A 22542-nucleotide genomic window follows, 5' to 3' on the forward strand; every position below is an offset into this window, starting at 1 on the left:
AAAACAGGACATTTGGACACACAGACAGACATTTTAAAATTGATTTTTGCCTCATTTTGAGGACATCCGGACACACAGACAGACAGGAAAAACTCACTTAACAGCGAATTTCTTCAATACTTTTGAGGATTTTCCATCGATAATCAATGTGACAAACGTTCGAATCGAGCAGAGCGTTCGAAGAATTCCCATTCCGAATCGTTTGCCGATGACTGCGTCTTTGTAGAGTTTGGAGAGTTCTTCTTGTCGGTTGGCTGGAAGAAATTGGGGCTTTTTGGGCATTTTTTATCCTCGAAATGCCCAAGATGGGCTGAAAAATTCGAATTTCAGTTTGAAAATCCCCGAAAATCTGGATTTTACGGTCATTTTGGGATTTTTTAAGGGATTTTCGTGATTTTTTAAACTAAAAATTGCATTTTTTGGCCATTTTTGGGTTTTTTAAAAGGAAACACTAGGATTTTTGAGCTTTTTAAACGGGACAATTTCACTCTAGGCATTTCTGTTCCGTCCAATTTATAGTTCCGGACAGTTCTGATTTTGCACAGTTTGCAATTTGGAACCATTTTGATTTAGGAAATGTCCATTTTTCTACAGTTTCATTTTAGAAAATCTCCAACCCGTCGAACCACCTATTTTCCAGGACTGGCACAAAGGCGATCGCCACCTAGACGACATCCAATTGCAAATCGATAAAGTGATCGATTCGAATTTCATCAACCATCTCGGCGCTGATCGAGCGGGCAGTCCGAAATGGATCAAGTTGAGCCGGAATTTGTATGTGCTCATTTTTTGATTTTTTCAAAAATTTCAAAAATTTCAGAACAGGCAAAAAGCAGACGCTGTACATCGATCGAGAGCGTCTGGCGACTCGTCATTTGTCGATTCGAGTCAAGGATAGTCATAAATAATACTCTTCTTGATCTATTGTTGAATTTGTGTTGTTGATTTTTTTCAATTGTAATATGTTTGGTTTTTTTTAATTCGAATGAATTCTAAGTCGAAATTTTGCAGATAACACCCATTGTTTGCCAAAAATTTGAATTTGGCTCGCTGTGAGCTTCAAAATGAGCCGAAACACGCCTATTGTCGGTCAAATTTGAAAATTTGACCTCCAACCGCTACGCAGCCGCGTCGCAGAGCCTAACTGACCCAAAAACAGTCGTTTTTAGGCTCATTTTGAAGCCTCTGGAGAAAGACGCATTGCTGTTTCTGTTCCAAATTCCAGAAAACCCTTTTCAGTCATCTCATAAATCGGATCCGGAACTATCTGAAAATCAATCTTATATGAAAAACACTGTTTCTAATTGTTGTGGTTACAGTGTTAAGCCCTTTGTTGATATTGAACTCTTCAAGTACTAAATTAAATGTTTCCATGTTAATTGAGTAGTAGACATGCTCTCTCTTCCATTTCACTTGATATTTTCGGAGCAAACCGTTGAAATCTTCAATTCGAGAGTTAGTGAGAAACATCGAGAAACATCAAGCCAATTCGATGAGTTACGTATCGATTTTACTAAAAAAAGACGCAAACTATTGTTGCCGAAAATTGCCGAAATTTGCCGAATTTGCCGAAATTTTTTTTCGGCAACTGCCGAGTTGCCGAATTGCCGAAAAATTTTTGTTGCCGCACAGGCCTGATCTCGACGATAGCACATTTGAATTCATCGAATTGGCTTGATGTTTCTCGATGTTTCTCACTAACTCTCGAATTGAAGATTTCAACGGTTTGCTCCGAAAATATCAAGTGAAATGGAAGAGAGAGCATGTCTACTACTCAATTAACATGGAAACATTTAATTTAGTACTTGAAGAGTTCAATATCAACAAAGGGCTTAACACTGTAACCACAACAATTAGAAACAGTGTTTTTCATATAAGATTGATTTTCAGATAGTTCCAGATCCGATTTATGAGATGACTGAAAAGGGTTTGCTGGAATTTGGAACAGAAACAGCAATGCGTCTTTCTCCAGAGGCTTCAAAATGAGCCTAAAAACGACTGTTTTTGGGTCAGTTAGGCTCTGCGACGCGGCTGCGTAGCGGTTGGAGGTCAAATTTTCAAATTTGACCGAAAATAGGCGTGTTTCGGCTCATTTTGAAGCTCTCAACAAGCTAAATTGAAAAATACTAATGAAATCAAGTTAGCAATAAAATTAGGAAAGTTCCGGTAGTATTAGAAAATTTTCGAGAAATTTTCAAATAACCATAACTTTCACAGTTATGTTTGAAATATCAAATTATTGATATTTTTGCATTTCCCGCGCTAAGAGCTTCAAAATGAGCCTAAGCACAACTAGTTAGGCTCCGCGCCGCGGTCGCGTAGCGGTCGGTGCCTATCGCGTAGCGGTCGGTGGCTCTAAAAAGTCGCGTAGCGGTCGGTGGCTCTAAAAAGTACCGTACCATAAATCCATTCGCAAATTCCGTCTTTTTCCTGTTCATTTCCGAGGGATCCTCCTGGCGGAGTAGTTGTTGAAGTGCTATGCACGCCTTGTCGTTGGATAGACCTCTGGAGGAAAAACAGGACATTTGGACACACAGACAGACATTTTAAAATTGATTTTTGGGTCATTTTGAGGACATCGGGAAAAACTCACTTAACAGCGAATTTCTTCAATACTTTTGGGGATTTTCCATCGATAATCAATGTGACAAACGTTCGAATCGAGCAGAGCGTTCGAAGAATTCCCATTCCGAATCGTTTGCCGATGACTGCGTCTTTGTAGAGTTTGGAGAGTTCTTCTTGTCGGTTGGCTGGAAGAAATTGGGGCTTTTTGAGGATTTTTCTGATAAGTTAGTTATCAACCCCATCACTCATAAATTATCGATTGATTTTGCAGACTGATCACAATGTCGAATCGATCGGAAATTCGTGTATCAACAATACGAAGCGAATTTCCAGAATTACACTCAATTAGTGGATTTGAATATTCAGAAAATGAAGGAAACAAGAGATTGTAGTCTCTATTCTCCACTTTCAAAACCACCTGCATTTTCTGATCGATTTATGAACGAACACTGGTTGGAATGTGATAAAGAAAAGATGAAGGAATTGGAAGATATCATTGATTTCCGAGTGTCTCATTTGTTTCTTCGAAATGAAATTCGATGAGAAGACGTTGAAATGTGATCATTGTAAGAAGATTACACATCAAAAAGTTGGTTTTAAAATATATATTTTAAAAGGAAACTATTGATTTTTAGGCCTAGAAAATCCAACTTGCAAAAGTTAGGCCAACGTGTCAAAATGACCTAGAAATTACACCAGAGTTATGCTAAGCCATTTTTGGGCCAAAAATAGGTGGTGACCTAGAAGACCCGAAGTTCAAAAGCTAGGCCACCACTTCAAAATGTATTCGTTTCGAAAAATTTTCTCGAAATTTCTCGAAGCCGTGTCGAAAGGATTATTGATTGTTTTCATTGTGCTTCTAAATGGCTCCAAATCCATCGATCGTGTCCAAATTGTCGCAGAGAACAGTTGGATACTGACGAGTTCCCGGCACTCAGATAACTCATTTTTCTTGCTATCTTTTCGAATTTCTCGTTGTTTTTTGTGTTCAATTTGTTAATTTTTAAAATTTTAAAAATCTTTAAAATCGTTTTCGAAATCTCTGAAAAAGGAGAATTTTCAATCAAAATCAAACCAAAGACAAAAATTCATTCATAAGACAGACTGACATAAAATATTGCTTTCTCCAAAACAAATTTAATTAAAATCCTTCTAGAAAGCGGTGCCCATAAAACGAGGCAAATTGGTTTTTGGGTGGGGAAATTGGATTTTTTTGGGGATTCAAAAAATGTTTTGCTTCATAAATAGAGCTACAGTAATCCTTGATAATATCTGCCCTTATTTTCATCCATCATCTCTTTTGTGGGAAGATTGATTTTCGATAATTTCTTCGACAACTTTTCTTTTTCCTTCCTCTCCTCCGCTTTTCTTTGTTTCTTCGATTTCACATCGGCCTCTTCTTTTTCTTCGATTTCTCTCTCGTATTGCTCTAATTTTTCATAGTAGAGACATTCCGATTTTGCACAGGAATGCATTCCACAGGTTACTGTAAATTTCAGCTTTAAAATGAGCCAAAAATCAACAAAAACGGACCATTTCGACGCGAGTTATGAGCGATTGAATATTGCAAGGCAAGAAAGTGCAGGAAAAGAGGAGGGTGCAGACACTCTAGCTTCTCTGGCGCCCTCTTCTCTTCACACGCTGTCTCTCTTCGCCAACTTCAAATGCTCATAAATCGCTTCGAAATCGAGCTAGAAAGTTGATTTTTTGACTGTTTTGGGTAAAATTTTTTGCTGCATCAGATCACAATAAATTTGAAAATTCGAATGATCTAAACAACTTTTTTATCTAGCTTCACAATATTTTTCTAGTCGCATTGTTTCTGAATTACTGTAGTTTCCACGTTTCAAATGAGCTAAAAATCCAATCATACGAACCATTTTGAGTCGAGTCAAATAAGATCATTCGAATTTTTTGCACGGCGAGAGACTGTACGAAACGAAGAGAATGCAGACAGTCTAGCTTCTCTGGCGCCCTCTCTCCTTGCCGTGCTGTTTCGCGGCCTCTTCTTCAAAGAGTCATATCTCCGCGGGGAATATAGCTATCAAAAAGTTCTCAACTACAAAAATGTGTAAAATTCATTTTCACACATTTTTGTAGTTGATACCTTTTTGATAACTCTCTTTCTTACTGAGTTATAGACTTTTGAAGCTAGCCCTCTGCACTCTCTCGCTTTGCGAACTTCAAACGCTCATAACTCGCTTCAAAATCAAGCTAGAAAGTTGAATTTTTAAATGTAATTTGTGACAATTAACGCTCAAAAAACTCACTAAAAAGCTCATGCCAATAGAGCATTTGATCCCAAACATTTTCCGATTTCTTCTCATTGGAGTCAGTCAAAGAGTAGAGGCAAGAAGTGACAAGAGTAACGTAGACAAAGCCAATGAAGTACTGAATTTTTTTCGATTTTAAATAGTACAGATTACTGTAGTTTCCAGCTTTTAAATGAGCTAAAAATCAACTCAAACAAACCATTTTGAGTCGAGTTACAGCCGTTTAAAATTTGCACAGCGAGAGAGAGAGTAGGAAAAGAGGAGGGTGCAGACACTCTAGCTTCTCTGGCGCCCTCTTGTCCTAACACACTGTCTCGCTTTGAAAACTTCAAATGCTCATAACTCGCTTCAAAATAAAGCTACAAAGTTGATTTTTTGACTCTTATGTGTAAATTTTTCACTTTTACCTACCGTCAAATTTTGTACAATCTCCCAACTCCGGCTTTTCTCATCCAGAGCTAGGAAAAAAGAAATTGCACTTGGAATTAAAATGCAAGAAATTGAGATATAGGTTGGAATGGGTTGTTTATGGTTGAGGTAATCTGGACATATGAGGTACCGTATTCCATTGATGATTTGTAAAATTTGGAATAAAGTACGGTACCGTAATCCAAAAAGTGTTGGAGGGTCCGGAAGAAGATTCATTTTGAATTTCGAATTCATAGAAATGAGATTAAAGGCGCAGAAGACGAAGGGGAAGAAAGGGGGAAAGAGAAAAGAGAATTAGACAGTGCTCGACGTCTTCTGATTATTTTTCGGGGCGAGTAAATGGGGAAAAAACGGAAGAAGAAAAGAGGTATCAGGATGGGGTCGGGTTGCTAAGGGTAACCTAGAAGTCTTATTTTTCCTTCTGACGTCTTCTAATAAAATGTAGTCGTTGGTTTTGAATCATAAGATTCATTTGGCAAATTAAGAAGAAGAAAATTTGTATTTGGTTTTGTGAAGTGGAAAATTTCGATTTTTGACTTTGAGAACAACAAATGAACCTCATAATGAAGCTCAGATTTCGTCTATCAGGGAAGCTAGAAAAAAGGAAAAAAAATGTGAGAATGAGAAAAAAGTAAGAGCCTGACTTTGTTATTCCCACCTGCTCTGACTCCGCCCCTTAAAAACTAGGTAAAAACAAAAAATTTTGCAGCTTTTTTCAGACTTTTTGAACAAAATCTGAACTTCAAAATTTTTTTTAAATTTCATTTAAAGGTGGGGGGACTGGAGATTTTTCGTAGTTTTTTTGTAGCTAGAGTATGCATTCTACCGTCACGGTGTACAACACTTAATGTCACTCTGCGTACATCTGTCGTCCTCGCCTTTATGTATGCAATCGGGCGGCGCTTTCTCTTTGCCCGCGTGGCTCAGTCGGTAGCGGCGCCGCACCCTCAATCATCGTCCTCACAAGTTCAACTCCTCGAGAGGCATCTTCGAACGGAATTTCGAGAAAATTATTTTTTTCATGTCCCCCCACCTTTATTATAGCAAAACATTTTACACACAATGGTCTAAAAATCAACTCTAGCTAGATTTTGAAGCGAGTTATGAGCATTTGAAGTTTTCAAAGCGAGACAATGTGTTAGGAGAAGAGGGCGCCAGAGAAGCTAGAGTGTCTGCGCTCTCCCCTTTTCCTACTCTCTCTCGCTGCGCAAATTTTAAACGGCTGTAACTCGACTCAAAATGGTTTGTTTGAGTTGATTTTTAGCTCATTTAAAAGCTGGAAACTACAGTAATATGTGGTCAAAAACAACTTTATTCCAGAAAAAGTTAAACATCTAGTTCTCTGTTGGCTCCGCAGCTGTCGCCTCTGCCGTGGGTTTTCGTTCTTGAACTTTCATATCCTCAGGTACTAAAACTTCAAAAGAGACCTCCAGGCCAGCGGAAACTTTACAAACGGCTGCCGAATTTGTGAATGTTCCACTGTAATGAGGAGCAGAGAATACGGTCTGTAAAAATAGGACATCTGGACATCTGAACAGACAGAAAGTCACTTACCACAAGTTTTTTATTCGCAAAAAACTCATAACCATCTTGTACAACCTGGTGTCCTCGAACAATCAAATCAATGTCTAGCATCTTACAGTACTCATGGACCACGTCTTCTCCAAATGTGAAACTGGCGCCACGTGTATTCGGCTCCCAACCTTTTACACTTCCTGGATCAGACCACATTAGGTCATTTTCGAGACACTCTTCTTCCAGATTGAATGGGCTGAAAAAAAAAATAATTCTGAGAAGGCTGAAAATTCTATATTGATGAAGTTTATATAACCTTGTAGACCTTCTTAAAATCTAAATTTTCCGTTTTGATTTTTTCAAAAATACAGAGTTTGAAAGAAGTTACAGTACTCCGAAAAAATATGTCTCTTTTCTTCTACTTTTCTTCTAAAATAGCCCAATTTCAAGTTCCTACAAAAATAATTCAGAGGTTTTCAATCTTTCTGAAATTTTCAGAGTATATTAAACAAAAATAAAGCTTCATTTTCGTAATTGACAACTTTTTTGTGGCTACTGTAGTTTTTGAGATAAGTGTCTCTAAAGACAGGATGCTTGATCAGCGAGAGAGGCGGGACGCAGGCATTCTGTCTTTAAAGGCGCATAAGTCAAAAACTACATTAGCCACAAAAAGTTGTCAATTATAAATAGATAAAACAAAGATAGAACTTTGATTTTGTAGTGGACAACTTTTTTGTGGTTACCGTAGTTTTCGAGATATGCGTCTCTAAATGAGGGACGCCTGCGTATCTCCCGGAGATCAGGCAGCGCAGACACTAAGTCTTTAAAGGCGCATAAGCTCAAAAGCTACAGTAGCCACAAAAAAGTTGGAAAACTACAAAAATGAAGCTCTATTTTTGTTTAGTATCCTCTGAAAATTTCAGACAAATCGAACGATTCTGGAATACTTTTGTAGAGCTTGTTAAGACTGGAAATGACAAAGTAAGCTATATTTTTGTTTGGGGATACTGAAACTTCCTTCTAACTTTATGTTTTTTTAAATTCAAAATGGAAAATGAAGAATTTGAAAAGCTCTACAAGACTATAAAACATTTTTAAGATTAAAATAACAGGGCTTTAAGTAGGTCGTCCTAGGCACGAAGCGTTTGCCGAGGGCCCCTCCAGTTCAGTTACACCTACTGTAGCGATCAAATATCAGAATTTATTACATTTTATATCATTTTGACAAGCTTTTCAAGGGCTAAATTTTACTTTTTAAATTCTCAGAAAATGTTAAGTTTAAAGGGAGTTATGACGATTTCAAGCAGCTATAGTCGAAAAAAAAATCAATACCATTTGAGATTCCGAAGATCTTCTAGCGATTTTAAATGTTTTGAAAGGCCACCATGCATACAAAGAATCCGTCCTCCAATCAATCCAACAATCGGCATCACATCCATCATTTTCTGGAAAATTCCCAAAAAATTCAACAAATCTCTACTTCCAAAACTACAGTAATCTCCGCATAAATGACCGGCGCAAACTCTCCCTTCCTTGTAAAAATCTCCTCTTTGAACCCAAATTGACTGTTGATATGAGCTTGTTCATGATTGCCACGTAGCATGATAAAATTGTTTGGATACCTTGCCTTATAGGACAAACAGAGCAATAGGACTTCCAAATTATAGGCACCACGATCCACGTAATCTCCAAGGAACAAATAATTCGAATCTGGCGGGAAGCCACCCTGCAAATGTGCTCTATTGATAGAGTTATCCATGGGGCGCACTTTCGCACTTACCTGGGCAAATAGTCGAATCAAGTCTGGAAATTGAGCGTGTAGATCCCCACAAATGCGCACAGGACCATCGATTTCAATGAGACGAGCTTGCGATTCGAATATTCTTTTGCAAGTGTCTAAATTTTCAAAAATTTTGCAATTGCGCTCTACTGAACAGTGTTCAGTGAAGACCCACGAGCCAATCTCAAAATATCCATTGTTTTGACATTTTTCGAAACTCCTCTACAGCTGAGCAACACCCTTATAAATTCTTCTACGAATTTCTCTGCAAAAAAAAGAAAATGGTGGCCTAGAAACCTCTAAAGTAAGGCCATACTATTCGACTCATCCGTTTTCCCATCGAACATCTCCTTTCTCTTACTTTCATCTAACAAAACGTCATTGTCAGACACCGCGGAGCTAGGCTGAAATTCGAAATTCGAATTGCCGCCTGCGGTGGAGCGCGCTTACCTCCGCAAGTTGCGCTGATGGTTCCTTCGACATTTTTTAATCGCTGTATTCGAGTATTCAAGTGTATTTTTTGTTGTAGTTAAAAGAAATATTCAATTGTTTTGTTTTTAGGCTGGAAAGGTTTTTTTGCTGTAAAAGATAGGTATGAAAAAAAGCTAAAAATTTGACACATATTGGTCCAAAAATCAACTTTCTAGCTCAATTTTTAAGCGAGTTATCAGCGTTTGAAGTTTTTTCAACCGAGACATTGTGAGAGGAGAAGAGGGCGCCAGAGAAGCTAGACTGTCTGCACCCTCTCCTTTTCCTACACACTCTATCTTTGTAAACTTTAAACGGTCGTAACTCGACTCAAAATGGTCCGTTTGAATTGATTTTTAGGTCATTTTAAAGCTGAAAACTACAGTAATCTATGAAACAGATTTATTCAAAAAAAAAAGTCGGAAATTTAGTTCTCTGTTGGCTCAGCAGCTGTTGCCTCGGCCGCCGGTTTTCGTTCTTGAATTTTGATATCCTCCGGTATCAAAACTTCAAAAGAAATCTCCAATCCAGCGGACACTTTACACATGGCTGCCGAATTTGTGAATGTTCCCATATAGTGTGGAGCAGAGAATACTGTCTGAAAAAACCTGGACATCTGGACATCTGGACAGACAAATTTTACCACAAGTTTCTTGTTGCCAAACAGCTCAAAACCGTCTTGTACCACCTGGTGTCCTCTAACAATCAAATCAATGTCTAGCATCTTACAGTACTCATGGACCACGTCTTCTCCAAACATTACACTGGCACCACGTGCATTCGGCTCCCAACCTTTAACGTTTCCAGGATCAGACCACATTAGGTCGTTTTCCAGGCACTCTTCTTCCAGATTGAATGAGCTGCAAAAAAATTGTTGTAGACAATCTTGTAGAGCTGTTCGAGCTCTATATTTTCCAAGTAGAATTTTTTGCAAATATGAAGCTTGAAAGAAGTTACAGTACCCCGAACAAAACTACATCATTTTTTGACTTTTTGCATTTTGAAGCCCTACAAAAGTAATTCAGAATTTTTCAACTTGTCTGAAAACTTCAGAGAATACTAAATGAAAATAGAGCTTCAATTTTGTAATTAAAAACTTTTTTTAAGGCTTCCGTATTTTATGAGATGTGCGTCTTAAAAAACAGGATACATGCGTCTCGCGCTTCCAGTAGGATAATAGTTGTCAAATATATTATAACTCCTTTCAAACTCAACATATTTTCCCGATTCAAAAAGTAAAATGTAGCCCTTGAGAAGCTTAACAAAATGATATAAAAATCTGATCATTTCGGCCTTTTCAGTCTACTGATAAATCTGCTCAAAACACCGATAAAGCTACCATCTCAAATTCCGAAGATCGTCAAGCGTCTTGAATCCTTTTGAGAGACCACCATGCATACAAAGGATACGTCCTCCGATCAGCCCAACGATAGGCATCACATCCATCATTTTCTGGAAATTCCCAAAAAATTCAACAAATCCCTACTTTCAAATTACGGTAATCTCTGCATAAATGGTCAGTGCAAATTCGCCCTTCCGCGTACAAAGCTCTTCTCGAAACCCATATTTTTCATTGGTATGTGCCAATTCATGATTGCCACGTAGCATTATAAAATTGTTGGGATATCTAGCCTTATAGCATAAACAGAGCAATAGGACTTCCAAATTAAAGGCTCCACGATATACATAATCTCCGAGGAACATGTAATTGGATGCTGGCGGAAAGCCACCCTGCAAAATGTGCTCTATTGAACAGGAATTATCAATAGAGCGTACTTGGGCAAATAGTCGAATCAAGTCTGGAAATTGGCCGTGTAGATCCCCACAAATGCGCACAGGACCATCGATTTCAATGAGACGACCTTGAGACTCGAAGATCTTTTTACAAATGTCTGAAAAACAAAAAACGGAGTTGATATATTCTTGTAAAGCTTTCCATGTTCTACATGTTCCATGTCTAAAATTTCAGAAATATGCAGTTTGAACAAAGCTACAGTACTCCGAACAAAGATATATCATACTTTCAACCTTTTTCAGTGAAAAATAGTCAAAGTCTTACAAAAGTATTTCAAAATGCCTCAATTTGTCTGAAAATTTCAGAGTGTACTAAATGAAAATAGAGCTTGATTTTTGTAGTTGACAACTTTTTTCTAGCTACTGTACTTTTTGAGATATGCGTCTTTAAAGTTGTTGCGCGCTTTGGGTGGCGGTCGTTTTAATTTTTTTTTGAGTTTTTTCAGTCTGCAAATTTTCTCTATTGAACACACTTACAGGTCAATCTTAAAATATCCATCGTCCTGACGGTTTTCGAAATCCCTTTACAGCTGAGCAACACTTTTATAAATTCCTCGGAGAATTTTTCTAAAATTTTTTTAATGGCCTAGAAACCCAAACCAAAACTAGGCTACATACTATTCGAGTCGTCTGTTTTGCTCTCGAACATCTCTTTTCGCTTATTCTCGTCCATAAGAACATCGTTGTAAGAAACAGCGCCGCTGACCTGGAAAACCCATTTTTAGGATATCAAACTTTGAATAACCGCGCAAAACATTATTGATCTGATGCAGCTACAAATTCTACACATAACGGTCAAAAAACCAATTTCCTAGCTTGATTTTGAAGCGAGTTATGATCATTTGAAGTTAGCACGATGATATAGTGTGTTAGGAGAAGAGGGCGCCAGAGAAGCTAGACTGTCTGCACCCTCTCCTTTTCCTACACTCTCTCGTTGTGCAAATTTTAAACGGCTGTAACTCGACTCAAAATAGTTTGTTTGAGTTGATTTTTAGCTCATTTTGAGGAAGAAAAGAAGAGGAATGCGATGTTACTAAATTCTAGTTTTATCGAAACTATGACTTGTTTAATTGTCGCTTCAAAAGTTTAAACTATATATTTCCCCGAAAGAGCTTCAAAAATCACACAAACCAGCCAAAACGTATTTCCTAGTGGTCAGAGTAAGCGCCGCTAACTAGGAAAAAGTTAAGCCATTTTTCGCTTTTTCAAAATTTAAAAAACCGCGCAAAAGATGCGATAGAGCGCGCTCGCACCACCCTGCGCCTCCTCGTCTCCCCTACTCTCTCACTCTCACCTCCGGAACTTGCGAACTTGGTTTCTTCGACATTTTTTCGTGCTGAATTCGAGTATTCAAGTGTATTTTTGTTGTATTTAAAAGAAATAATTAATTTTTTTGACACCGATAACTGGCACCAAGCACAAAAATCGCCACATAGATTGGCAGAAAAACACGAAAATCCAAAAAACGAAATTGGGTTAAAAATACAGAAAACTTTATGAAAAGTCTACAAAAGGGAAAAATTGATCTAATTTTGAACTTCTTCGATTTCTCCGGCAATCGCGACGGCCTCAATCTCGACGAGTCCTCCTTTGGGAAGAGCGGCGACTTGATAGGCGGCACGAGCTGGATATGGTGCCTTGAAATATTGTCCGTAGACCTCATTGACAGTTGCGAAATCCTTAATGTCTTGGAGGAGAACAGTGGTCTTGACGACTGAAAAAAAAATGAAATTCTGGCTTTTTTCGTAAATTTTAGGTTCAAATTTTGAATTCGCGCGCCTTAACTTGCAGCTGTCCGGTGGAGCGCGCTTTCTCACTCTGCGTCTCTGCTCTCTCGTCGGACAAAAAAAAATTTATTTAGGGTTGTTTTGGGTCATTTTTGGCCTATTTTGGTCAGATTTTGGCAGAATTTTCGGAAAAATAAACAAATACCATGTCCATAATCAGCTCCAGCCGCCTTCAAAACCTCTCCAATGTTCTTGAGACTTTGATGAGTCTGTTCGACGATTCCCTCCTTTAAATCGCCGGTTTTTGGGTCCAACCCCAACGAACCGGACAGATAAATGGTGTTTCCAGCACGAACGGCTTGGCTAAAATTAATTTTTTTCAATTTTCGGAGAAATTTCAGAATTTTTAAAGACCTGTAAGGGCCGATGGCTCCAGGAGCGTTAGCCGTGCTGATGATTTGACGAGTGACTTTTTGAGCCATTTCGATCACTTTGGTTCTCCTAGAAATTGAAAAATTCTAGAAAGAATATCAATTTTTTCGGGAAATTTGAAGAAAAATGAATTGAAATGCCTCCACCAACTTTGCAGCATCACCAGCGACTGTCTCCTGTTCTGTGCCGCCTGTTTCAGACCGTTTTAGCGCGTTGGCAGGTGGAAGCATCGGCATTGTTAGAAGAAGGGGAAGAAGAACCGAAAAAGAGAAGACGTACATGTTAAATAATTGCGGTGGAGATGTACAAGGAGAAAAGCGAAATGAGACAAATTCGAAGTAGGAGGCGATGAAAGAGACACCGAGGTCACTCTTATCAGCCACTTCGCGTGTTTATGGGAATAGAGGTTCTGCAACGAAACAGTTAGACTACGCCCCACCCACTTTTTGAAAGTACCGCGAATTTTGAACCATCAGTGATCTTTTCTTTTTTTTTTTACATCGCACAACGAATATAACAATTAACCAACAATTTATTTGGATAGTAACAACAGTTTATTGAACTGGAGCAACTGGTTGGGCGGCTGGGATCTGGACGTCCTTCTTCTCCTCCTTGTGCTGGCTGTGTGGCTCCTTTGGAATGACCTCCTCTTGTGGCTCCATGATTTGGACGTGGTCTGGGAGGGCATTTCTTGGTCCGTTCATTCCGCGTGGGTCGTATGGGAGCATGATCTTGACCTTGATTCCGATGACTCCTTGACGGAGTTGGACGTGTCTGACGGCTTGTTGGATGTAGTCGTTGACTGGGTGTCCAGAGTGGATCATGAGTCCGTCGACGAACTTCATGGCCTTAGCACGCTGTCCACGAAGCTTTCCGGAGACGATGACCTACAACACGCATGGTTAAAGATGAATTCTTATTTTCGGTGTTATATTGACATCGAATCTTGTGATAGCTCAAGAAATTGTGCGAAATCGAATACTCACCTCAACTCCTTGAGCTCCAGACTCCATGATGAATCGGAGAACTCCGTAGCAAGCACGACGGACGGCGAGTCCTCCAACGAGCTTGTATCTGAGAGACTCGCACTGGGCGACAGCGCAGAGTCCTCTGTTGGAGACCTTCTCGGCGTAGAGCTGAAAATATTTTAATTAACAAATTTTTCTTAGAAATTCCAAAATTTACCTCAACAGATCCCTCCTCGAATCCGAATCTCTTCTGGACAACGGAGGTGAGCTCCTTGATTCTGCGTCCGCGCTCTCCCAAGACGTTTTGGGTGCGGGTGGCCATGATGATGACCTCAGCTCTAGCTGGGGTGGAACGAACCTAAAAGTTTAGATGTCTTATTGCTCATAATAAAATCAAAAGTACCTCAACTCCGGAGTAACCGTCCTCGGCGAGCTCCTTCATCAAGAAGTTGTTAAGCTCAGCCTTGAAGATTCCGCCGATGACGGCCTTCTTCTTCTTAGTCACGTTTTGATTGGCAGCCATGTTGCCCACTGTTTGACGATCTCTGGAAAAAAAAATATGTGAATGATTTATTGGAAGATTTGAAATGATAAATTACGGAAAAGGAAAAATCAAATTTTTAGGTCTGAAACATTTTTTTCGCCCCAAAAAAGTTTGAAAAATAGACGATGGCCATAGTTGCACAAAGCAAAAGATACAAAACAACTGAAAAACACAAAGGCTCGGTGTTTTAGTCAAATTTGTAGGGTCAAAAAAAACGTGTCGCTTGGAAAAAAGCGAAAAATCGGCTATAAACCCAGTTGAAATGGGTAAAAAAATAAAATAACTCTGCAGAAATACACTTCCCATCGATTTTTTATCACGAATTTCTGATTTTTAAGCCAAAAAATGCAAAATTTCTTGAAAAAAAAACGAAAAAGCCAGATGGAAAATTTCCCAAGAGGCGTCCAACGTTAAAACATTGAATACTCAGCCGACAAGTGTCCTATTTCGCTGCCCCTCGCGAGACCCAACGCGCGCGCAGTGAGTGTGCGCCTTCAAACCCTCTCGTCGTCTCACCCCACACTCTCTCGCCGCCAAATTGAGTTTTTTGAATAAATCCATGGATTTTTAGCGGATTTTCGGTCATTTTCTGTCATTTTGTACTGTTAAAATTGAAAAAAATCAATAAATCTCGTTATTAACCTCTTAAAAATATCGTTTTTCAAATTTTTCCAGTGTCAAACATGGATGAAGAGAAAATCGTATTGATCGGTAATGAATCAGATCTTCTCCATGCCGGCTACAATTTCGCCATTAAACACGATGGAAAACGGTGATTTTTGAATGTAAAAATGTCCTAAAACCATCAATTTTTCAGATATCCCAGCGCGATTCACTTCACACACCACCAAATTCTAGATCAATTGAAAATCCCGGATTCAGCAATTGAAGAGCTGCTATGTACGAATAGTTGTGATGTTCAGCAGCGTGCAATGGTGATTTTACAAGAGAATATGCCAGAAGGACACGATTTGAATTCGCTGGGACCGTATTTGACGACCAGTCTTCATTCATATTCCCTGCAAGGACTTAGGCTAAGAGCTGAACACGATAAAGGTAGCGTTTTGAGTGATTTTAGAGCTTAAAAATCGATTTCTTGGCCTAAAAAAGCTAGAAAAACGTCATTTTCGCAATTTAAAATATTGTAGAGTTCGAAAAAACGCTGATGCGCACCAACGAGGCTCTTCTGATAGTGTGCGACGAGAAAAATCCAATTCTGGGCATCGGAATGGACGATAAGACGTTTATGGAGTGGATGGCCAAAGAGAAGGCAGATTCCAGGCAGATTGCCTATTGGATGAAGCATGAGCACATGAGACCGTCGGATTTGGGTCAGAATATGCTGGGGTGGGTTTTTGGCCTATTTCGACAGTTTTAAAGTGATTTTTTTTGCAAAAATTGAGCTAAAAATACGATGAGTCGATTTTTGTCCATGGAAATTGTAATTTTCACCTAAAATTGACAAAAAAAATCAATTTTTGGACGATTTTTGTCGATTTTGTGCCTTTCAAAATATAACTTTCCACCGAAAATTGATCCAAAACGGCGAATTTTTTCTATTTTTAGCTATTCAAAATGTAATTTTCATCCAAAAAATCTCTAAAAATCGATTTTCAGACGATATCTGATGTGGCTGAGGTATGAAACCATTGAAAAACGAAAGCAAAGCCTGCTGGCAAGGCCTACAGTTCAAGTGGAGGGGTTATCAACGGATAAGGAAGATAAGGCGTTTGTGATGAATGTCAATGATTTGGTTATCAGTTTGGAGGTGAGCCCAGTAGGAAAAAACTTGAAAAAATTGAGTCCTAGAGGCTTAAAAATGCTAAAAATGAGGGTTTTTGAGTGGAAATTCAGTTGAAAATTGTGATTTTTTGCATAAATTAGCACTAGAATCCGTCAAAAATTCAAAAAATTGTGATTTTCAGCTAAAATTTCGCTAGAAATCGAGGTTTTTAAGAAGTTTTAGACAGGTTCTAGTGCAAATTTGAGTGAGAAATTACAATTTTCAGCTTGGTTTCGACTCAGAAAATTCCATTTTTAGCATTTTTAGGATCATAGGAACCTGATTTTTTCGCCCAAAATCGAAAAATCGGGATCTGAAATTCCAAAAAATGCTAAAATTTACCTTTTTTGACTCAAAACCAAGTGGAAAGTTGTGATTTTTCGCATAAATTTGCACTAGAATCCGTTAAAAATTCAAAAAATTGCGATTTTTAGATTAAATTTCTTGAAAAATCGACGTTTTTAGAAAGTTGCAGACAGGTTCTAGTGCAAATTTGAGTGAAAAATGACAATTTTCAGTTTTTTTTTACTCAGAAAATTTCATTTTTAACATTTTTAGGATCATTGAAACCTGATTTTTTTCGCTCACATTCAAAATTTCGAGATTCTAAACTCATATAAATGCTAGAAATGACCGTTTTTGAGTTAAAAATCGGGATTTCTAGCACAAATTTGCACTAGAACCCATTCAAAAATTTTATAAAATCGTCGAAATTTCATAACGTTTTGTCTAAAATTTTTAGACCCTAAAAATGCAAAAAATCGGTTTTTTTCAATCAAAACCTAGTCAAAAATCGTGATTTTTCGCTCAAATTTGCACTGAAACCCTTCTAAAATTCTCAATTTTTTGGCTGAAATTCGAAGAATCGAGGTTCTAAAATCCTAAAAATGGTAAAAATTACATTTTTGACTCAAAACCAAGTTGAAAATTGTGATTTTTGGCTCAAATTTGGACTGAAACCGATCTGAAATTTCAAAAAATTCGACATTTCCAGGGAATATTCCACCCGCTCTCCAACTACTACGCCTCGCCATTCGAGATGAAAGGAGAACGGTATCGTTCAGTGGAACACTATGCCTATGAGAAGTTCTTCAATTCGCTGAAACTCGACGATAAAGCGATAGAGAAGATTCAAACGACGCCTGTGCCTTTAAATGTGCCAATTGTCGCTCAAAAAGTGCTCAGGAACTCAGATATAAATCAGGATACCATAGCGGAGAAGGGCACGAAGATGGATAGATGGCGTCAATCGGCAATGAAGCATAAAATCTATCATAATGAATACCTTCAACAGCTTCTTTTGTCAACTGGAAGTGCTATTCTTGTGGATTGCTCAGTTGGAGATCCTCTGTGGACGTGTGCTGCTTCGGAGTCAGAATTACAACATCTCCTTACGAAGACGTATGTTACACCACAGAAGTTGGTTGGATGGATGGTTGATGAGGAGCAGAAGGACACTCCGAAAAGTCTGATGCATTTGTATGGAAATAAAAGTGGATTACTGCTGATGGAGCTGAGAGAACGACTGGCTGTTCATACGTCGAGCAGGATACCATTGGTAAGGGTTTTTGGGGGGTTTTGGGGTTTGAAATTGGTCAAATTTGAGAATTTGGAGTGAGAATCAAGGAAATTCAACCGAAATCAACCCAAAATTCGAAATTTTGACGTCATAAAGAAGCTGAAAATCCCTGATTTCAAGCTCAAAATCCTATGAAAAATTGTAATTTCTGGCTCAAAATGAGAGAAAAATTCAAATTTTGGCTAGAAAGCAAGTCTGAAAATATCATTTTTCGCCGTTTTTGAGCTTAAAATCTGCAATTTTCGGCTCAATTTTGTGATTAAAAACTGAATATTTTCGACAGAAAAATTACAATTTTAAGCTCAAAACTCCGAGAAATTAGTGATTTTCTTGCAATTTTTCGAGAGAAAAATTGATTTTTTCATTCGATTTTTTGCAACATTTTTAGACCTTTTCAAGGGGTTTCAGCTATTTTTGAAAATTGTTTTTCGACTTTTCAGACTTTTTCCGTCTGGAATTTGATGGAACGGTGTTAGGATTACTGTAGATTACTGTAGAAAACCTTGTTTTTATTATTGTTGTGCGAAAAAATTGGAGTCGAGACGCAGACAGTTGAACAAAAAATTTCTCTGCGTCTCCACCGATTATGTGCTATTTTGGCTTGCCGCTTCGAGGTGAATCCGTATTCAGACTGTAAAAAATACTCTCTAACTCCATTTTTTTCGGACAACAATAAAATCTGCAATTCGACGTGATTGTGATTGCAAAAAAAAAACTACAGTAATCTACAGTAATCAAACACCGTTCCATGAAATTTCAGACGAAAAAATTTGGAAAAATCGAAAAAGAATCTTTAAAAATGGCTGAAAACCCTTAAAAAGTCTAAAAATTTTGTGAAAAATCGGAGAAAAATCGCAAGAAAATCTCTAATTTTTCGGAGTTTTCAGTTTTAGCGGAAATTCAAAAAAATTTAAGGCTTCTGACCTATAATTATAAAAAATTTCCCAAAATCAGTCCGAAATTCCCTCAAAATCAATGCCCAGCTTCAGCTCTCCGCGATCAACACTGCTCCATTGAAGTCGATAGTGACGTCGAACGTCATTTGTTTCACTCCAGAATCCGTTTTTCATCCGTTGTATCCTGCAGAAATCCGATGCTCTCAGGATGGACCCCCAATGAAGTCGCCAGCTCATTATGTGGCTACGCAGGCGGTGAAGTGAGTTTTTTGGCTCATTTTTTCATGTTTTTTGACCCAGAAATTCCTTAATTTGGGCCCGAAAACCTCAAAAATTTCGGGTTATGTGCTCATGTTTCATGAATTTCGTCTAATTTCAGCTCAAAAATTCCAGATTTTTTACCTAAAAATCCCCAAATTTTAGTTGAAAAACCCAAAATAGTGGGATTTTGGGTTCATTTTTCATGGTTTTGGCATATTTTCCAATGAAAAATCCCGTTTTTTAACTCAAAATCCCCAATTTTAGCTCCTCGAGAGCTCAAAAAAAAGGCGAATTTTCAGCTTTTTTGACCCGAAATTCCCTAACTTTTGCTGCTCAAATTTCACCATCTTTTGGGCTCATTTTTCTGAAAATTTCCAGATTTTAACCAAAAATCCACAATTTTAGCTCCAAAACTCAAAATGAATAGGATCATTTTCAGATTTTCTAGCTCAAAAATCCTAGAATTTCAGCTCTAATTTTACCCTTTTTGGGCTCATTTTTCATGAATTTTATATATTTTTCAAAGATTTTTGCCCCAAAAACCCCAAAAACTCAAAAGTTCCTAATTTTCAGACTTCTAAGCATCAATAAAGAGGATTCTGACTACATCCTCGAGGAGACGTCTTCCATCCAATGCTGGCAACGCCTTCACGAGACCATCGAGCTTCGAGGACGTGGTTTGGAGCTGGAACAGACGTGGTGGATGGATAAACGAATGCAGTTCATCAAGGAATCCCTTCAACTCCTCCTGGATCAACATCCGGCTCTGCTGAGAGCTCTTTTGGATACTGGAGACTCTTTGCTAGTGTATTGCTCGAGATTTTCGTCGATGGATGCTGAATTGAGTATTGGAATGAGGGAAATGGACCTAAGGTGGTGGATGCAGGAGGTTGGAATGACCACCAAGACGGTAAGCGGGTCTTCAGAATTTTAAGAAAATCAGTATGCCGAAAAACCTGTGTTAGAATAGCCGGCCTTCTATTTTTCCAAGATACCTTCCGAGGGCTCTTCTATTACAGCGGCGCTTCAATCTCTAGAAAATCTGAATTTTTGAGTATCTGAACTTTTGAATTTCTAACTTTTTGAATTCCCGAAATCAGAAAAACAAGTTGACCGTAAAGCCTGTATTAGAAGAGCCCCTTTAATAGAAGGGCCCCTCCGAGGGGCCTTGAAAAATAGAAGTGCCGGCCCTTCTAATACAGGTTTTACGGTATTTCTATTCCGCTCCTTTTTCCAGCTCATCGACATGTGCTCCCACCCGATGGCCTTCCGACCACCGTACCTAGGCGGCAACCGTCTTGGATTGATTCTAATGGAACTTCGACGTGAATTCGTTCTCCAAGGCGTCTTCCCCCAACAACTTCCCGAACTTCAACTCACCGCCGACTCCATCCTGGGAACCAATTCGCCGATGGAGAATTTTATGACTTCGGAGCATTTTGATATGCTACAGCAGTGGAATTATCGAGCACTTTGGATTAGTGAGTTCTCTATATATTTTGTGATTTCAAATATGTCAAAATGGGCCAAAAACTACTGTAGATGAGAATGAACAAAAAAGCAGAAAAACACAAAATTGAAATGAGCAATGCTCATCTGGTGCGTAAAAACCACTATACAAGCAAAATGACCTAAAAATCATTTTAAAACGACCCAAATTTGCTTTTCAAAGTCCGCAACTAACCAATAATTAGTCTAAAATTGATGCCAAAAAATCAAAATTACGGAAAAATGACCCGAAAATCACTGGAAAACCCCAAAAATTAGGTAAAATGGCCCAAAACCCATAAGAAATAGCTTCAAAATTAGTGAAAAATCGTCCAAAATTAGCAAAGAATAATTCATTAAAACGGCCCAAAAATGCATGAAAAATAGACTAAAAATCGCTGAAAATGGTTGAAAATTGACTAAAAGGTCTGAATTTTGAATCAAAATGACTCATAATTAGTCTAAAATTGATGCCAAAAAAAAATCAAGTTCTTTCCAGACCCACTATTCCTTCTGGCAAAAGACAATTATCCTGAAGCGATGTCCCAATGCACACGAATCAAAACCGCCCCTCGAATGGTGACGATTGACGATGAGAAAGTGTCGGACTTGGTGGATAATTTGGTGAAAGAGGAGACACACACGGAGACACTGAAAGCCATTGCAGCCGAGGATCTACGGGCGGTCTTCATGAAGTTGTGTGCGAGATTGAGGGGGAAAATTGAGAATATGGATAGGCAGTCGATGGATATTGCCATGGCTGCCATGGAGGTGGGAGTTTGAGGGATATTGAGTGAGATTCCATGAAAATGGGCTGAAATATGCTCAAACTTGTGGCAATTTCAGTCAAATTCAAGCCAAAAATCGCTGAAAAATCTCAAAATCTTGATTTCAGGCTCGAAATCCTATGAGAAATTCTAATTTCTGTGTTAAAAATGAGTGGAAATTTTCGAATTTTGGCCTGAAATCAAGTTTGAAAATATCACTTTTCGTATTTCCAGCCAAATTTGATCTAGAAATTTGCAATTTTTAGCTCAAGTTCGTACCATTTTTCGACCCGAAATTCCATTTCAAGCTCAAAATTTGATCAAAATCACGTTTTTTGGAACGGAAAAATTCGAATTTTGGCTAGAAATCAAGTCTTAAAATATCATTTTTTGTCGTTTTTGAGCTGAAAATTTTCTCATTTTTAAGCCCATTTTTGGCTGAAGTTCGTAAAAGATTCCGTTCGAAAATCCCAATTTTAGGCTCAAAATTAAGCCAACATCATATTTTCCATGTCGAAAATGAGATGAAAAAATTATTTTCAGACAAATTTGAGCCAGAAATCTCAAAAATAATCTGAAGTTTTAAAATTTCCAGACCCATCGCCTCCAATCGATCCGCCGAAGTCTCGCCGACACCAACGACAGAGAAGACGGTGGACCATCATCATCAGGCCCCTCGATTTCCGCTCCTCCAATGACGACGTCCGCCTCCAGAATCCCTCACTCGTCGTCTGGATTCAGAATGGCAGCTGGAAGAGAAAGAGACAGAGAAAGAGAACGTGATGATGAGAGAGATAGAGAAAGAGACAGAGCTGGAGCATCATCATCGTCGTCAGCTCAACCAGCTAAAAAGGAGCGAATGGAGTATAAAATACCAACGACGTCGAGACGAAAATTCGGAAGAGATCGCGAGAAGCCGACGTCATCGGCAGTGTCGTCGTCGTCGGATCGGGGGAGACCGGACTCCATCAAAAAGCGTCCTCACACCTCGCCACCGTCATCCCGAAAATCAGCTCCATCTCCGAAACGAACGGCTCCAACAACTCCTGCTGCTCCTGTGGCTCCAGCTGCTGCTCCCAAACCAAAGAGAAATCCAGACGAAGAGTTGTCCGACGGAGAGATATTGTCTACGGATGAGGAGGATAATTAAAGGAAGATACTTAATTGATCTAATTGATAATTTAAAAATTTGTAATTTTGTTTTGTTGCTCAGAAAGGTGTGAACCTAAACTACAAGTAAAGAGTTTCTTCATGTTCCGTATACACACGCAAA

General features: G+C 38.6%; 8 protein-coding genes across 8 annotated transcripts in view; 1 reads left to right on the forward strand and 7 right to left on the reverse strand.

Moving 5' to 3' along the window:
• CBG24257 overlaps positions 1-282 on the reverse strand; it is a gene marked incomplete at both ends in the record, with an annotated part of 1085 nt that extends 803 nt beyond the window's left edge. The window contains one exon of the mRNA XM_002648126.1: positions 98-282. Within this exon, the coding sequence (XP_002648172.1) occupies positions 98-282 (185 nt within the window). The remainder of the gene's footprint in view (positions 1-97) is intronic.
• Positions 283-1263: 981 nt separating this feature from the next.
• On the reverse strand, positions 1264-2989 carry CBG26698 (the record flags this gene model as incomplete). Its single annotated transcript, XM_045241092.1, has 4 exons — positions 1264-1267; positions 2395-2505; positions 2594-2750; positions 2905-2989. The coding sequence occupies 4 exons, from the start codon at positions 2987-2989 to the stop codon at positions 1264-1266; spliced, it is 357 nt and encodes a 118-aa protein (XP_045100689.1).
• Positions 2990-3815: 826 nt separating this feature from the next.
• On the reverse strand, positions 3816-4847 carry CBG26699 (the record flags this gene model as incomplete). The annotated part of the gene is made up of 2 exons (XM_045241093.1): positions 3816-3983; positions 4836-4847. 2 exons carry the CDS (start codon positions 4845-4847, stop codon positions 3816-3818), a joined length of 180 nt encoding a protein of 59 aa, XP_045100690.1.
• Positions 4848-6601: 1754 nt separating this feature from the next.
• Positions 6602-9045, reverse strand: CBG24259 (the record flags this gene model as incomplete). Its single annotated transcript, XM_002648127.1, has 8 exons — positions 6602-6772; positions 6822-7038; positions 8115-8227; positions 8275-8508; positions 8563-8678; positions 8738-8827; positions 8879-8966; positions 9013-9045. The coding sequence occupies 8 exons, from the start codon at positions 9043-9045 to the stop codon at positions 6602-6604; spliced, it is 1062 nt and encodes a 353-aa protein (XP_002648173.1).
• A 412-nt stretch (positions 9046-9457) lies between these two features.
• CBG24260 lies at positions 9458-12151 on the reverse strand (the record flags this gene model as incomplete). The annotated part of the gene is made up of 7 exons (XM_045241094.1): positions 9458-9628; positions 9674-9890; positions 10370-10482; positions 10807-10922; positions 11302-11391; positions 11443-11530; positions 12119-12151. The coding sequence occupies 7 exons, from the start codon at positions 12149-12151 to the stop codon at positions 9458-9460; spliced, it is 828 nt and encodes a 275-aa protein (XP_045091289.1).
• A 199-nt stretch (positions 12152-12350) lies between these two features.
• Positions 12351-13219, reverse strand: CBG24261 (the record flags this gene model as incomplete). The annotated part of the gene is made up of 4 exons (XM_002648129.1): positions 12351-12538; positions 12757-12914; positions 12966-13052; positions 13134-13219. 4 exons carry the CDS (start codon positions 13217-13219, stop codon positions 12351-12353), a joined length of 519 nt encoding a protein of 172 aa, XP_002648175.1.
• A 318-nt stretch (positions 13220-13537) lies between these two features.
• On the reverse strand, positions 13538-14474 carry Cbr-rps-3 (the record flags this gene model as incomplete). Its single annotated transcript, XM_002648130.1, has 4 exons — positions 13538-13870; positions 13970-14119; positions 14169-14309; positions 14355-14474. The coding sequence occupies 4 exons, from the start codon at positions 14472-14474 to the stop codon at positions 13538-13540; spliced, it is 744 nt and encodes a 247-aa protein (XP_002648176.1).
• A 704-nt stretch (positions 14475-15178) lies between these two features.
• On the forward strand, positions 15179-22419 carry CBG24263 (the record flags this gene model as incomplete). The annotated part of the gene is made up of 10 exons (XM_045241095.1): positions 15179-15267; positions 15313-15551; positions 15644-15842; positions 16113-16263; positions 17273-17861; positions 18812-19013; positions 19588-19924; positions 20252-20495; positions 21002-21273; positions 21865-22419. 10 exons carry the CDS (start codon positions 15179-15181, stop codon positions 22417-22419), a joined length of 2877 nt encoding a protein of 958 aa, XP_045091290.1.
• Between the last annotated feature and the right edge of the window lie 123 nt (positions 22420-22542).

The sequence above is a fragment of the Caenorhabditis briggsae genome, assembly GCF_000004555.2.
Source record: "Caenorhabditis briggsae AF16 supercontig from assembly CB4, cb25.NA_124, whole genome shotgun sequence".
Classification (NCBI taxonomy): Eukaryota; Metazoa; Nematoda; class Chromadorea; order Rhabditida; family Rhabditidae; genus Caenorhabditis; species Caenorhabditis briggsae.